Genomic DNA, 17,939 nt, shown 5'->3' with positions numbered 1-17,939 from the left:
TGTAACAGCCTAACAGTTACTAACTAAAGTGTATGTTTTTTGAAATGTAACTCAATGTATTTGTTTTCACACCAGTTCAGCCTTGAAAATGCTAGACAGTGGCTAGTGAAACTTGTTGGCTCTTTGTATATTTTATCATTTATCTTCTGGTCTTTTTAATAATAAAAGTTATTTATTGTAATACATCAGACCAAATATGTACAATTTAAGTTTAAAAATGATGTATTCCTTCAAAGGAAAAAAAAGTCAAAAAAAACTTTCTTGTCCACAATTCATTTTTTTTTGTGAAAATTGACATTCAATTCTCATGAATTAGCCAAGTGCTTCAGCAGCTTCTTTTACTTTTCAAACTTGCTCCTGAAATTTTTATGGTCTCTGCAGCTTCACCTAATATTTTTGTAACTGCAAACAAGTTTGTTATTATTATTACACCATTCATGGAGTTGGTAGACTCATGGAGTTTCATTCAACTAACAACATATTTATCCTACAGAATCTTAAAATCTTTAACACTCATTACATTAGCAACACAGTCTGGTAATGCATTCCCTTCACTAACAATTCTCCATGTAAAAAGTCTCCTCACACCCTTCTTCACCACATTCTTACATAACTTCTAGGAATGTCCTCTGGTTCTTCCCCCCCCCCTCTCATCCACTTTTTTTTTAATTATCCTTTCTGGATTAATCTGATAAAGTTCCCTCACTAACTTAAATATCTCTATCATATCACATTTTTTCCTCCTATTCACGAACTCTGCTACATTTCTTCAACCTCTCTCCATAGACAGCATTCTAGAGTCCCGATATTATCTTAGTCACTTGTCTCTGGGTCCTCTCCAATGTTTCCACATCACATCAAAAATCAGGTGACCAAATCTGAACACAGTAGTCCAATTGTGGTCTGACCAGTGCTTTTTACAATAGCACAGCCATCTCTTTATCCCTATATGTTAGAGTACTTCTTATCATAGCAGCACTACAATTGCAGTCTTTGAAAACACATGCAATATACCCTCTAAAGTTTAGTCTACTGTCAACTATCACTCCCAAATCTCAAGTGTCATCCACTTCCTGCAGTAAAGCACATTCAATATAGTACACAGTATATTTCTGCACTCCAAAATGCAACACCTTGCACTTATTACACCTATTATTAGGTGATGTGTGTATTAAACATCAGTCATCATGTGGGCTGCAACAAGATAAGTGAATTTTATATTTAATGGTGTTGATATTGTCTGATTTGTAGATTGAACGTTACTGTGAGATGTTTACGTGTTGAACAAATTTCTTAGGCAGTATTAATATAAATTCATTGTTCTTGTTGGTACGCTGATATAAAAAGGCAAATCGGTGTATAGGTTGATGTGGAAGACAAGTAAAGTAAATGGCATGGTTTTTCAAAATTGATATGGTGCTGTGAATGTGGTATGTGTGCATGCATGGAAAGATATCAAAGATAATTATGTAGAGAGGCGCTAAATAAGAGAAAAGAGCAAGTGTGAGTATGTACGAAGTGCAATATTCTGATGGATTACAAGGCTTCTTTAAATGTGAATTTAAATAGCTTAAATATGAGTAGGGAACATGGTGTTATAACTGAAATGGCATTGAAGAAAATTGTACGAATGTTCAGAAAGTGTGTGTACGTAATAGTGAGGAAAAGAGTTCAATTGGCAATAAAGTTGGTGATAATGACATTGAAAAACAGAGCGCAGTTAACGGTAAGGTGGTGAGCAGGGTTGACAGTGAACAAGCCTGTGTAACTAACAATAAAATAGTGAGTGTGAATGGTAACAAAAAAATTACACAAGATTTGAAATCTGAGTTGGTGAAGATGAGGTGGATATCGAGTGAAATGAAGAGAATTGTAGGCATGTATGGAAGAATGAAGAAGATGAAAGCGAATGATGTCTGTTTGAAAGAGGTAATGAAAGACCCACAAGGGGGAATTGTATGGGGATTCAATTCAATTATTACAGGTGTGGTAAATGAGAAGAAGGACAAGGTTTGTTTTCCAGGAGGTAAAATTAATAAAGTGATTGCAGCATTGGATACATGGAGTAAGCAAGCAAAGGAGTTAGAAGCGTTAGTAGGGACAAATGATTTGACTGGGAACGAAGAGAATGTAAGATTGGATATCGGTGTGTTGCCCAGGTATGACAGTGATGAGATGAGACAGAAAGCAAAGATTATGAATGATATGTTAGTGAAAATGTGTGAAGAGAAAGGAGTACAGTTTGTTAATGTGTGGGATGGATTTGAAGGAAGAATTTAACTATATGAGAGTGATGGACCTGCATTTGAATGGTTTTGAAATGCAGGTCCATCACTCTTATATAGTTAAATTCTTCCTTCAAATCCATCCCATGAGTTATTTGGAGAGAGTAATGAGTGCAGAGAATGAATCTGAGCAAGTAAGAAGCGATGTGAAAGAGCAGGAGAGTAAGGAAGTAGAGATTGAAATGGTGCTTATGAATGAAGAAGTGGATAGCTTGAATGTAGAGAATGAGAGAACAAGTGTGCAAGACAAACAGAGAAATGTGGAGATTCAAGGTGGACAGGGGAACACGGCTTGAGAAAGGTTGATACTCCAATAGGATGTAAATGCGTGTGTGTGTGTAGACAGAAAGGGAAGGGGATGACCTGGGATGTAGGGAAAGCAGTTGGATTTGAAGAAGGTTCCAGGATGAGTAAGGAGAAAAAGAAACTGCTCCAGGAAAGCATGGAGAAGTCACATCTAATGTTATAATACAGTGATTAAAAAAAGGATTATTGTAGTATGGCATTTATTGGAGAAAATGGTATAAGGACAATTGTTGCAGAGGATATAGTTGTGATATTTAATGAGCAGTTCATAAAGGTCTTTCATCCTTATGAATGCGACATCAGAAGAGATTTTGAGAGCAGTGGATGATGAGGAGGAGAGATTGACTGTGAGTGAGCAAGAGGTATATGAGGAATTAAGCAAAATTGATATTAATGAGGCTGTGAGACTTGATGATATATTACTATGTATTTTGAAGGAATGTGGGAGAGAATTGACTTCTGCCGTGACGTTTTTATTTAATGTGAATCTAACATTGGCTCAAGTTCCAAAGGAGTGGAAGGAAGGCAAGATTGTACTACATCATAAGGTAGGTGACAGAACTCATTCATCAAATTGTAGGCCAATCTGCGTGTCAGGTGTAGTGGTTAAAGTGTTGGAGAGGCTGGTAAGAACCAGGATCTAGAATTGGATTGACAACAGTGGTATTATCTTTGATGGATAGCACAGATTTGCTAAAGGGAGGTCACTAGTCACACTATTGAGACATATAAGTTGGTAAGTGGTAATTACCAGATTAATGTGGATGAGATTTTTTATAAAATGGCTGGAGACAGTGGGAGAACAAAAGTTCATCCATGGAAGCTGGGGAGTGAGGACTAGGTTTTTTGCATGGAGGTGGCGGATCTTTGGAATGCATTGTCTGAAAGTGTGACTTCAGAGACAGTGAATGCATGTGAGAGTGGGACTTCCTGCGACAAGTCTCTTGACTCCATGGATGTCTGATGATGGTAATAATAATAATAAAATAATAATTACTCCTTAGAATTTTTACTGTATCATCCCTAAGAAGTTTTTCACATTATTTTTATAAACAGTTTGACATTATTGCTAATTATGGTTATGATCATTAATTTACATTATAGCTGCCTTGTCATAAATTTCTTTACTTTGTCTCTTTTTTTTATTATTTTCCTCATTAAACAGTTCATCTAATCCTAAAAATCCTAGTCCAACAGTTCAAGGAGTTATTGTCAACAAACAAGGAGCAGCAATTCCAGTAACATCACCACAGGTAGTCACTATCACTCCTTCTGTAAGTGGGGCAGACACAGCCTTACATCTGACTGGAGTTAATCAGGGAACTCACACCATCGCTATTGCAACACCACCACCACCACCGCCACATTCACAATCCCACACTCAGAGACTGATTCTTCCATCCAATTCCAGGTACTTAAATGCTTTACCCATAAAAATTATATCATATTTAAAATACATTCATATTAAAGGAAGACTCTTTAATGCAAATTCCCATTGTCTTTGGTATACATAGTTATTTAATATTTCTTTCCTATAAGATTACAGTCTACTCCATCATCTCCAGTCACTGTAGCAACACATTCTTTATCACTTGTAACCAAAGCATCTGAATTATCACCTTCCATGCAGGGAGCAGTATATGTTCAACAGTATGTTACTGTACCAACACCTAAAGGTAAGAAAACTATTTCTTATACCAATTTACATCAATTTACATCAATTTACATCAATTTTTCTTTAAACTTACTGTTTGTTTGAATTGTTAATATTTGTTTGAAACTCGGCTGTATTTGCAGTAGTCATACATTTCTTTTATAATGCCACTTCAAAATGGAAAGGGTTTTCCCATGTGGGGGGAGGGGAGGGGGGGGACAAATTGTTTTCAGGTGTGCTGTTGGTTACTAAATAGATTTTATTAATATAAGTTTTCTTTTCTTTAAAACCATCAGAGTAATCGTAAAGAGAAATATGAAAACTTCTCATTTTCTGATACATGCTTGCTCTCGAGGCATATCCAGATATTATGCAAGCCAAGTAATATTTTGTGCCTAGTTTTCTATCAGTTCTGCCTAAATTAGTTTATCATTTGTCATCTCTGATTTGATCATATGTACTGGTCGAGCACCTAAAGCAATCCTAACTGCATCAACTATCCTATATGTTAGCCTTCCTCTGAATATTTTTCTTGCCATTTTCACTTCAAATACTTGATTTTTTTTATAATCTTTTATGTTTCATTCTGCTAAAATGACCATAATGTTTAGATTAATTTTATTTACACATTACTGAACATTAATATCACGTTCTTTTCTGATAATTTCATTTTTCATGTAAAGCCAATTTTCCTCAGAATTCTCATATCTATGGGTTTTTCATTGTTATAATCAGTTATTTTATTTCTAATCCATCAAATTCGAATGTAAAATTTGATTTGAACACTTTTCTGTTTGGTCTTTTTACTTGATTTTTCTCTCGTTTTCTATATGTTTTCCAAATTGGCTTTAATTTTCAGCTTTAATCACACTAGCCTTTCTTATCTATTTTCATATTTAATTTTATGTCTTCACTAAATGTGATGCACATAAAAACCTGTCCTACTTGCTTTTGAGAATGCCAATTGGTGTGTTCAGTTTTTATCCCACTCTTCACAGAAATTACAAGGATAGTCTGAAAAGTTCTTGGCCTCGGCCATAGATGGCAACACTATCGGCAAGATTTTTTTTTCCTAAGTTGGTACATCTATCATAAGCATCAATGTGAAATTGCAAGTCATTCTATCAAGTAGTTTGTTTTATACATCTGTCTGAAGCAAAAATGTTGTCTGTATCCCTGGAAATGGATAACATTGAGTATCGTGTGGTAATTCTTTGTAAAAGAAAATTTAATGCCAAAAGAAATTCATTTGAAGATCATCAAAGTTTATAGGCACTCTTCTCCTTCATTTTCAACAATTAAGAAATCGGCTGCTGAGTTTAAACATGGTGTACCAGCCTTGAAGATGATCCATGTGAAGGATGTCCAAAAAGTGTAACAACAACACCAAAAATCATTGATCAAGTGCATGATATATATTGGATGACCGGTGAGTCAAAGTGCGTGAAATTGCTGAGACTATAGGCATTTCAAAAGAATGTGTAAGATATATTTTGCATGAAGAATTGCAAATGAAAAAGCTTTGCGCAAGATGGACCGTGCTTGCTCACAGCAGATCAAAAATGCACTCGCATGAAAATCTGTGAACAGTGCTTGGAGCATTTTAACAAGAATAAAACTGATTTTATGCATCAATTTATTACTATGGATGAGACTTGGATTCACCATTACTCCAGAATCCAAACAGCAGTCAAAACAGTGGACAGTGTAAATTTAGGTTGATTTTTGTTATATTTACCTATGTCAGATCTTACTAAATCTCCATATTCTACCGGCTTTGCCAATGTAAAATTATGTTAATTTGATATATACCTTTACCTGTCTACCTTACTCATTTGTTTCTCTTAATTTTCTCTTAAGTCTCATTAATTCCTTACGCATACAAATCTTAGTATTTCTCTATTTGCTGGTCGCTATAAACGCATTGAATGATGGCACACTACACTGTTAACAAAGACCCTGCTTCAGGCTAGGCCAATCCCTTTGTTATAATTCTGGTATTAACCCCATTTCTAATTTTGGAAAAATTTATTTGTTAACTCTGCGCCATCCAAAATTATTAGACTAGAGAAGCCTCGTCGTCTGGGAGAAAACACTCAGAATGGCACAATATTCAATATTCATACAATTGCTATTCCCAAATTTCACCAAAACTCATGTGTCTCAATCCTTTCTTGTCAATCTCAATTTTAGATTGACAAGAAAGGATTTATTCATAAAAAAAAAATATGGTATAATTACTGATAATTACTTAACTAAACTAATTCAGTAATGCAGGTATAACCTGGGCATTTTTAAACTTTCTCAACATGAAATGATATCTAATACTAAACACATTATGAATTCCCTCTAATTACTTAACATTCTTAGGTAATCAATTTACCAAATCTTGGTCCCAGGTACTATCTAACTATAGCAAAACTATATATTCAATCACAACACTTTGCAAGTCCTCATATACAGAACTATAACATTCTATATGTGGATCAGATGCTAAAGTCCTATTACACTTTGAAAGTCCAATAACTTATCAGTTCCTATCTTCGTTACAATCTAACATTCCTGTATATACAAAGGATTTAAAAAGTTCTTACATTACTGGGGCATTAGGATCACTCTGGCTTTCGATCATCTGTTCTATTCTTATGGCTCGTTGTTTCTTCCACTGGTTTACTGTTTCCAGAAAGGACTGGCTAGCGAATACATTCATGATTCACTTTCTTCGACGTAGGCGAAGTTGGTCTATGGGGATCGGTCCACGTGGTTCTGCATATCATCTCGGTCTACGCTGATTATACCACTGTGCCGAGGCCTAAGCTCATGCTGGATCTCTGTCTGACCACATAGCTGCCTACGGACATCATCCTTCTCGACTGCACTCGAACTTCCTTCTCTGGGAACGACAGGAACAAGATGAAAAAAAGCCTCGAGTTGGCGTTGCCAAGCTCTATATATTCACAGCTGTGATATTCTCCCTACTACGTCATTGTTTTTACCCGGCACCTAATTCTTCTGCACTCCGTGCCGTCGCTCCTCTTTGCATGTCCACGGGAAACCCCCATGCACCTTTTAGACTTTGCGTACATGACTGACTCCGGACATGCTTTTAATCCGCTTATCTCTTCTGTAACTTGGATCTAAACTTTGGCATACTAACATTTTTTTACCATTTTCAACCTCTGTTGTATTCACCAAGACACTTAATATTATAATACATAAGAAAATTTTTTTACATCATGGATTTTATCGTTATTTTTCCATCAGTTTCACCCTTACCAATATACAAGTATTTCTCTGAGAATTTTGATACTTGTTAAATCTGAATGAAATGTAGTACAATAAATTTCTCCTTCATTCAAGATTTAACAACAGAAGACAAAGCTTTCCATCATCAGGATAGGTCATGGCATCAGTGTTTTGGGATGCTAAAGGCATTTTGTTTATTATCTTGAAAATGGTAAAACAATAACCAGGGAATATTATTCCGATCTTTTAACCAGACTAGATGAAAAAATTCGTGAGAAAAGACCCGGTTTGCAGAATCAAAAAATCATCTTTCATTGGGACATTGCACCTGCCCACAAGGGTGTGTTGGCAATGGTAAAATTAAGGGATGTGCATTATGAATTGTTGGAACATCCACCCTATTCTCCAGATTTGGCTCCCTCTGACTTCTATCTCTTTCCAAACCTAAACCTCTTCCTCACTGGTCAGAATTTTTCTTCAAATCAAGAGGTGATTGCAGCTATAGAGGGTATTTTGCAGATCTTACTGAGAACCACTACAGGGATGGGATAATGGCGTTGGTGCATTGCTGGAATAAATGTATTAGTTTTAAGGGAGATTATGTTGAAAAATAAAAATAATTTTGAAATTATAAACTCGTTTTTGCATTGTTATGCCGAGAATGTTTCAGACCACCCTCGTATTTATTTCTGCTAATAGTCTCTTGAGGATACAAAGCATATTTATTTAAGAGGAGTAACATCATCAGCATAAAGAACTAATATTAATGTCTCCTATTTAAATACCTGGTTTACTGCACTTTGCTTAATAATGTTATGCATTATAAGTTAGATAGTGTACAGACTGTAACCTTGATTTAATATCACACTATCTTCCTGCCCATTTTTCATTTATAAGCACTGCCTCAGTATGAGTTCTGTAGAAAATTCAGCATATGTATGCATAAAACATTTGTTGGGTGGGTCTCATCTAGTATGAGTAGTATACACCCTATGTCTAAAAAGAAACTGAACTTTTCGAAAATAGAAGAAACTAGTGGCTCCACCTTGTATCTTTTTGTTGGCGAAAGTGGCAACCTTCATTAGTGTGTGTTTCATTAGGAGCCAAGTTATAGTGCCAAGAGTGACAGTGTGTTTTGACAAACAGTCGGAAAATGTGTTTCAAACAGAGAGCTGTGATTGACTTTTGTGTTAAACTTGGTAAAAGTTTTACCGAAACATATCAAATGCTTCAAAAAGCATACGGTGATGAATGCTTATCCTGTACTCAAGTTTACGAGTGGTTTAAGCGATTTAAAAGTGGCAGTGAGACGCTTGAGGATGACAAAATGCCAGGCCGTCCGAAAACTGGACTGAGCGAAGTTAACATCCAAAAAGTGCGTGATTTCATCAAAGAAAACCCAAAATTGTCTGTGAGGTTGATTGAAGATGAATTGGGGATTCCAAAATCAACTGTGCACAACATTTTGACCGAGAGTTTGTGCCTTCGTAAATTGAATTCGCAATTTGTTCCCCACAAGTTGACCAACGACCAAAAAATGTATCGAATTGAACACTGCAAGGACTTCATTAAAACTGCTCATAAGGACTCAAACTTCCTTGAAACGGTCGTTACTGGTGATGAAATGTGGTGTTTTGAGTATGAGCTCAAAACAAAGTGCCAGAGTACTGAGTGGAGACCACCAGAAGAGGGGCATCCGAAAAAAAGTCGCTTGGAGAAGTCAAAACTAAAGACAATGCTGATTTGTTTCTACAATTCCAAGGATGTTATCCACAAAGAATTCATTCTGCCTGGCCAACGGTCAATGGCGAGTTTTATCTCAAAGTTTTGAAGCGATTGATAGCAAGAATTTGTCGCGTACAGCATGAATATCGTGATGCAGGCAGCTTGTCACGTTTGCTCGATAATGCACCATCTCATCATTTCAACATTGTGAGACAGTTTTTGAGTAAAAACCAAGTTTGTGTGTTAGATCACTCACCGTATTCACCTGATTTAGCACCCTGTGACTTCTTTCTCTTCCCCCCGACTTCATTTGCTGATGAAAGGAAAGCGATACAACACCATTGAAAATGTTGAAGCGGCAGTAACCACGACCGTCAACAATATCCCAAAAACCAATTATAAAAAAACTCATTTAATGAAATAATTGATCATGCCAAACTCTGTATCGAAGTTGAGGGAGAGTATATTGATTGAAATAAATGATTTGAATAATTATAATTGGCCTGTGTTTTATTTCTATCAAAAGTTCAGTTTCTTTTTGGACAGAGGATGTATTTCAACAGCAACGTGTTATCTGATGATGAATTCATTTAACCATCAGATAACATGATAATGGTTAATGAATTCACTGGGATGATTATACTGAATAATCATCCCAGCAAAAATGTGTCCCAAGTTGCTTCGAGAAAATATCTTACAAAGTCTTACAAGAAATAGACTACTGATGGTGAAATACCATTAACAATGCCATTAACCTTCTACTTGGTTGAAACTCTTAACTGCAAATTTTATTGAAAGCCATTGAATAGAGACTTTTTTGAGTTATTAATATTGAATTGAAAGAATTTAGATTCCCTGTATCTATGTTAGCAGAAAACTAGAATGAATGCATAAATAAAACTTAATATTTTAATGGAATGTGATTGTAATGGCATAAATTATAATAGTATGCATAGAAAGTTTCCTGAATATTTGTTGATGTGCACTATTCTATTAAATTCACATGATACTCCCTCTGATTGCAGGAAATGGATTCTGCTATATACAGCCAGTAGCCATAAGAATTCATCTACAGACACAAAAGACATCAGCATCCAGCATCCTAGAATAAACTACAGTGTATACTAAACTGGAGAATGAAGAGCAGTGCAGATGTTGATGCACTCTCTTCAATTGTTGTTCATCAGTTCATGAGGAACCCACAAAATATCTTAATACAATGAATTAAGATCTTTTGCTAAATCTTCAACAGTTGCATTGGTATTTCTTGCAATAGCAGCTTTCAGCATATCATTATCGAGAGAGAGAGACAGGGCACGCAGAGCGAGGGAAGTCTTTCAAGCTAGTCCCCTTGTTGAAATTTTTGGAACCATTGCTGGCACTTTCACACATTAAAAACATTATCACATACACTTCTTGCACTTTCACAGCTGCAGTTTTCTTTGTGATTGTAGCTGCTCACTTAATCCAAAAAAAAAGCCATATGCTGTGAATTTTCCAGAATTAAGGCATTGCCAAATGACTGATTCTTTCTAGTGAGACTTCTTCATTAGTGGAACTTACTAATGTTTTAAAGGAAAGTGCACACAATAGCATTAACTTTCTACTTGAAATTAATAGAAAATCTTCCATGATGCACAAAGCAGTTACTTTGTATAAAAAATAATTTTTATTCTTGTTGAATAAACAATTTTTACTTGGTGGTTTACACTGTTGGTCAATAAAGACATGTTTATATCTACACACTAATGCTAGAATAGTGCTTGATAATATGAATTTTTTTCAGCTCAAGTTCATTGAATATGTATTTTAATATTAGCTTTCATCTAGAGACATGTGAAACGTGTGCAAAATCTTCCTTTTTTGTATTGCGCTACTTTTGAAAGAAATCAACAGAGCAAACAGTTGAAATATACAACTTATGTATAATCTTATGAGAGAAGAATGTAGCTTAGTCAATCTCATTATTGACATATTTTTCTTCATTGTTAGAATTAAGATATTTCTGACTGTGGGTTTGAATCCCACCATGGTATGGATGTTTGTGATTGTCTGTGGAAATACTAGTGGTGATGGTGGGCAGAAGATGGTGTTGGCGGACTTGAGTGGTGGAGACAGAGTTGTAGAGTAGGTTCCCTACCTCATTGAGTCTTTGGACTCCTTGGAGGTGTCATGTAATAATAATAATAATAATAATAATGAAGGTTCTTTTCTAAGATTGGAAATGTTATGTTTTTTTATTTTCTAAGCTAACTGATTATGTCTATTCTGTGTATAAAGAAATTTCGAGAATTATTATTATTATGTGACACCTGCAAGGAATCCAAGACTCATCGAGGGAGTGCACCTACTCTGCAACTCTCCATCTACACCAATGCCATCTACTGCTCACCACTAGTATTTTCACAGACAATCATAAATATCCATGCCCACAGCAGAATTCGAAACCGCAGCATTTTGGCTTGAGAGCAGATACACTAACCATGCGGCCAACCAAGTTGCATGCTAATTTTAAATGTCTATCTTTGTATACACAACTAATGTGATAAGTTAGCACTGTTCATTGGAGCAAGCTGATGATGCAGAAACTATATTAGTATGCAGATAAGACAAAGACATTGGAATATAGACTTTGATGGAGGAAATAGATTGCTGTATGGTATTGGCAAACTGCACTACAGGAGATGTAGAATGCAAGTGATTTGGGGATGATGGTTGATATAGGATGGAAGTTTAGTGGGTGAAATGTTGCAGATGACCTTCACAACATCTGCAATGACATGAGGAATGCTGATGAGTCTTGATAAGGAATTGATCATGCTACTATACAAAGCTTTAATAAAGCTGTAACTTTGTTAACTGGAATATTATTATGAATATTATTGATATGATGCATAAGTTTTGTTGTCTGGATTTGAAGGGGAAATGAAAAGAAGAGAAAATACAACAGGTCCAGTAGTGAGTAATTAAGATAATGTCAGGAGTCTGGAATCAGTTCACTGAATCTATTCATGAGAATAGATTTAGCGAACATGAATTAGAAGAGCTTTGTCAGTTGGAGAAGGAAAGACAAAATGATTAAGATTTATAAAAATATATAAGGGCCTAACTTAAAATCCTTTATATTTTCATTTCATGTTCAGTAACATCATCAGATTCCTGACATATATCTTCCAGGGGGGTGTATGTACAGGATATTATGATAGTACTACATGAAGAACTTACATCATTACTTACTTCCTATCAACAATTTTCCTTCAAATCAATCTGTTATCTGTCAAGACTCCAACATTATCAGATCTTATATTTATGCCAGCCTGCTGGCCAATCCGCTCTCTAGCCAAAAGCTGCGGGTTCGAATCCCGCCGTGGGCATGGATGTTTGTGATTGTCTTTAGAAATACTACTAGTGGTGATGGTCGGCGATAGATGATGTTGGTGTAATTGCAGTCAATTGGTGGATTGAGTGCGAAGGCAGAGTTGTGGAGCAGGTGCTCTCTCTCGATGAGTATTTGGACTCCCTGGAGGTGTCTAATAATAATAATATTAATGTCTTCTAAGGCACTTTTTACTGTGTTGATCCACCTATACCTTGTCTACCTGTGGGTATTTTCTTGCCAATCTGGCAGAGAACACTTGTTTTACTAATCGTTTCTCTTCCATTCTGTTTAAGTAACCATACTACCTGAGATTAACTCTGCTAAAACATTCCTGTATTCTAACAATATCAAGTTCTTTCCTAATATACTCATTTTTAATATGATATTGCCATTGATGCATCTGTTCATTCCCCAAAAATTTCTCAGGACTCTCATATCTGTGGTCTCTAGTCTTTGGGCAAGTGTTTTATTTCTAACCTAACTCTCAGATCCATAAGTTAAAATTGGTTTGAACTCTGTCTTGTATACAGCTACTTTAGTGTTTTCACTGATTTCTCTCTTATTCCATATAAATTTATTCAGTTGACTTCCTATACTGGCTTTGTTGATTCTGTTGTCTATTTCCATATTTCATTTATCATCTTCACTAAAAATTGTGCCCAAGTAACTGAGATGTTTTAATTGTTCTAAGGGTTCTCCATTCAGCAGTTAATATTTTCAATGTTTCGCCTCTTTTTATTGTCTTGTTATTGCTAATTTTCATAAAATTTATTATAACAGTTATTCAATTTAGTCAGGGAATCTTGCAGATTTTACTAGATTTATTTAAAAGTATAACATCGTCTACATAAAGTAAAGAGCTGAGATTAACATCTCCAATTTTGATATCAGGTTTAATACCACTTTCTTTCATAATGTGATCCATATAGGTAATGATTAACAGAGGGGATAATGGACATTCTTGTCTGACACTAGATTTAATATCAAACCATCCTCCTGTACTTCCTTCAATTCTAACTGCTGACTTACATCTCAAATAAAGACTAAGTATTGCTTGATATAATGCCCCATTGACACCATATAACTGTAACGTATTGAATAGCTTCTCTCTTGCACCTTGTCATATGCCTTTTCCAGATCGACAAAACTTAAATACAGATCGTTGTTATATTCCCATGATTTCTCAACTATCTGTCGTAAAGTGAAAATCTGATCCTGACAGCCTCTATTTGACCTGATTCCAGTTTGTTCTTCACCAAGCTTCCCTTCTACAATCCTTCTCAACCGTTTCTCAAGTATATTTGCATAAATCTTACCAGGAACACTCAGTAAGGAAATACCTCTAATTTTCACATTCAGTTTTATTTCCCTTTTTATATATGGGTACTATGAGAGCTCTACTCCAATCATCTGGAATTCGTCCCTCTGCCCAGGCCTTCTGAACTATGCAGTGCAGCCACTGTAAGACTTTTATACCTCCATACTTGAGCATTTCTGGTCGAATATCATTTACTCCTGCTGCCTTTCCGCATTTCAGACTTTTGATGGCTTTTTCTACTTCAAGTATGGATATGTATTCCTGACTGCATGCCTGTTGATTGTTTTTTTATTACTGTGCTTTCATCTAGCAATTTTTTTTGAAGTAATTACTCCATACTTCAAGGATATCTTTTTCCTCCAGTTTTCATGTCACCTTTATCATCTCTAATTCCTTTTACAGCACTCTTTCCTCTGTTTCTCTTCTTCAACAACCTCCAGAATATCTTCCACCTTCTTACCAAAATCTTCCCATGACTTTTGTTTAGCTAGTTTTACACAGTACTTAGCTTTCTTACATTTGTCTATGTATTCTTTAAGAGCACAAGCTGACTTATTTGCCAGGAACTTTTGATATGCTTTCTTCTTTTCTTTCACTGCCTCTTTAACTTCCTGTATCCACCATGGAGTTCTGATTTTTCTATCCTTGCATGGTGGACACAGAAAGTTAAAGTCAATCAGTGTTTTCTTCATGGCTTGCCACTGAATCTCTAACGTTTGGTTCCTGTTCTCAAACCTTTTCATTTTTTCTTGAATAATGTTTGCGTGTTTTAGTCTACAGTTCACATCTGAGAGCTGCTCAATTTTTATTCGCTTTAAAACTTTCTTATATGTTCTTCTTTTCAGTATGAAATTCAGTTTTACCCTGCTCAAGACTGAATGGTGATCACTTCCAATTTCAAATCCTCTCTGTACTCTGGTGTCTGCACCAGGGAGAAAACATCGCTATCAACAATAACATAGTCAATGAGACTTTTCTTATTCCTTGCTTGTTCTCTCCATGTGAATTTGTGCAAATTTTTGTGTTGGAACATTGTGTTAGTAATAACTAGTCCATGTCCTGAGCAGAAATCCAACAAATATTTGCCATTATTATTAGCTTTGCTCTTTTCTCCAATTTGTATGTGTGATAATCATTTCCTACTCTGCTATTTAGATCCCCAACAAGGACCAACTTTTCTTTTTTCATTGTGTCATTTGCTTTCTCCAAAGCTTCAAAAAAATTCCCCCAATTGTACCTTACTAGAACCTTTCGTGGGACGTTACACAAATAAGTCTCATTGTCCAGTTTCTCATTATGATATTTGCCCACATCACTCTAGTTGATATTGCCTGTCATTCAAGAAGATTAGCCTCATGTTTAGTGTTGAGTACTATAGCTACCCATTCTTTTCCCTGATTGCCTGAATATAACATTTTGTATTTATTGCTCAGAAAGATCTCACCAGTTTTTGTCTCTTTTGTTTCAATCACTCCTGTTATATCAATTTGATACTTATCCAGTTCCTCATCTAGCTCCATTTCTTTGCCATGCAGGCTTCTATGTTGATGGTACTAATCTTGAACTCTGGTGATGTTGAGTTGGAGTGTGTTTCAGGATTTGTTCCAGTAGCTGACTTTTTGCTGTTTGCCCTGGTTCTTTGTGGAACCAGGGCAAACAAATGGGGGCCTTGTTTAACCGGGCGATTCCCTAGCCAGCATGAAATTTTGTTAAGGTATACCATCATTTGACTTGTGGTTCAAGCCAATAAGGATACAATTTAATCAGCTAAGTCTCAAATTGCTAGCTCATCCTCGTTCATTTAGTATCCAGGTAGATACCTAACATGGTGCATCACAAGAAGGTGAGGATTAGACATTAGGTTAGAAGCCCTGGTCACTTTCCTTTAAAGACTATGTGGAGGTCTGCTCTCAGTTATACAGCTTTGGCCCTTAAGCACCATGTTTGGTATATTTCTATAAAAATAAGAGAGAAATTTCAAATATGAATTTACAATAGAATTTCATTTAAAATGTTTCAGTTTTGGCATTACCAGTGTTTGTTATAGATTCATGTTAATGCAAGTATAAATATACTGGCTGCTGTTAATAATATCACTAAATGATTTTATACATTATTTTTTATGGAGGGACAACTGATACGTTTAAATGAGAAACACACACACTTTTATAACCACAGTAAAAATAATAAGATTATACTTTTAAAATACAGATATGTACCCATGGGCAGTGTGAATTCATTCACCTGTGCTTGTCACCTCCAAAAGTAGTCCATTTCAATCATGCACCAATGTTTGATAGAATAATATAGCTCTAACCCCCTTCTTGACTGCATTCATTTCCAATTTCCATGGTTACCTTCTTGTCCTTTCTCACCCTCTATAAAAGAAAAAATTCTATCTACTGATATCCTGTATGACCCTTTCAGAATTTTGTAAGTTGCAATCATATCACCTTTCTTTCTCCTGTTTGTTAGTGTCTACAGTCTACAAATTCTCAATCCTTCACAATCTGTGTTTCATAATCTTGATATCATCTTTAACACTCTCCTTTCTACTCTCTCCATTCTATCAGATCACCACAGACACCAAGAGACCAGACCTGCACACAATAGTATAAGTGAGGTCATATGAAGGCTTATCCTTACATGTCAGGATTTATTTCAGCATTGCAATTGTCTTCTGAGTTGTATTTTGCGATCTTTGATATATATGGCCCTTACTTCAACTTTCTGTCTACTGAAACTCCAAAATAATTTTGCTAATGATTGCAGAACAACTGAAGTCAGAAAGAACAGGGGTACATTAGGAGGATAGGGATGCAGAGATCAGGGTTTGAGGCTATCTGATATAAGATAGAAACCAACAGGATGAGATATATATATAGTTGATTATTGCTACAGGCCAGGAGGGTACAAGGGAAAATGTGGATGACATGTATCAGCAAATTAGTGAGTGCAGACAAATAATTATTATGGGGGACTTCAACCATGGGCACATAAACTGGAAGGAAATGGAATTTATAGAGCATCTAAGAGATAATTAACTGAGGTAACATGTAATGGAGGGGATGTTGAGATTGAAAGTGCTGAATCTTGTAATAGCATCATGAGGAGAGTGAGCATGTGGTCTTGACCTGGGAGATTGCCGGGCGAGATATTCAAAATTTTCAGTTAAGAAGGTGTGTGTGTGTGGAATTTCAAAGCAGTTCATTGACAAACTGAGAAGTCAGCTTGGTGAAGTTCCATGGCATAAGAATTTGCAAAGGAAAGATGGTGGTAGTGCATGGGAGAGATCGTCACGGAGTCTTTGAATAAAGCACCACAGACTTGCATACCCAGAGGCAGGAGAATAAATCAGGTAGGAGTTAGATATATGAGCAGCAACATTAAGCAAGTGTAGCAGAAAAGTTGTGGATGGTACATAAAGAGAAAGGTGATCAGCCAGCTCATGAGCAATACAAAGTGTAAGCAAGATTGGTGACCAGTATAAAGAAGGCCAAAGCTAATTTTGAGAGGCAAGAGTTCTTTTGCAGTATGGTGAGGAGTATAGGAAGAATGAGTATAGAAGAATGACTTTAATAAGTACTGATGGTAGGGAAGTAACAGAAGCAAATGAAATAGTTAAGTTAGTGAGTGATAGTTTTGCAAGGGTGTACCATCCAGGTACACATATTACAGTGACTGATGTGGAAATAGAGATAGATGAATTGGAGGTGCCTAGGATATTGCAGAAACTTAATGCAAATATTTCTGTGGGATTAGATAGGATATTAGCCCTGTATCATGAAGGTGTGCTATGGAATTGGCAGCTTCTCTGACCAAGCAGTTTAATTAAGTCTTAGTTCTAAGAAGGTATCCAGGAATTGGAAAGATAGCAAAATAGTTCCACTGCATAAATTAGGCAGCTTCAAGACAGTAGTAGCAAATTATAGGTCAGTCAGTATCTCAAGAATGTGGATAAGGTATTGGAGAAGTTGGCAAAAGGCAAATTCAGGAAGGGATGGACAGGAATATAATATTCTATAG

The 17,939-nt window shown here is 35.9% G+C and overlaps 1 protein-coding gene across 1 annotated transcript in view; it reads left to right on the top strand.

Annotated features, from left to right (window-relative positions):
* LOC150093981 (protein capicua homolog) overlaps window positions 1–17,939 on the top strand; it is a 315,184-nt gene that overhangs the window by 158,667 nt on the left and 138,578 nt on the right. The window contains exons 10-11 of the mRNA XM_090412927.1: window positions 3,757–4,002; window positions 4,131–4,267. Coding sequence (XP_090269053.1) covers window positions 3,757–4,002; window positions 4,131–4,267 — 383 coding nt within the window. The remainder of the gene's footprint in view (window positions 1–3,756; window positions 4,003–4,130; window positions 4,268–17,939) is intronic.

Source organism: Typopeltis vanoorti, chromosome 23 (genome assembly GCF_054136105.1).
Source record: "Typopeltis vanoorti isolate ZY-2024b chromosome 23, IOZ_Tvanoo_1.0, whole genome shotgun sequence".
In the NCBI taxonomy this organism is placed as follows: Eukaryota; Metazoa; Arthropoda; class Arachnida; order Uropygi; family Thelyphonidae; genus Typopeltis; species Typopeltis vanoorti.
The sequence above is the reverse complement of the archived record's forward strand: the minus strand, read 5'-3'. Positions and strand labels throughout refer to the sequence as shown.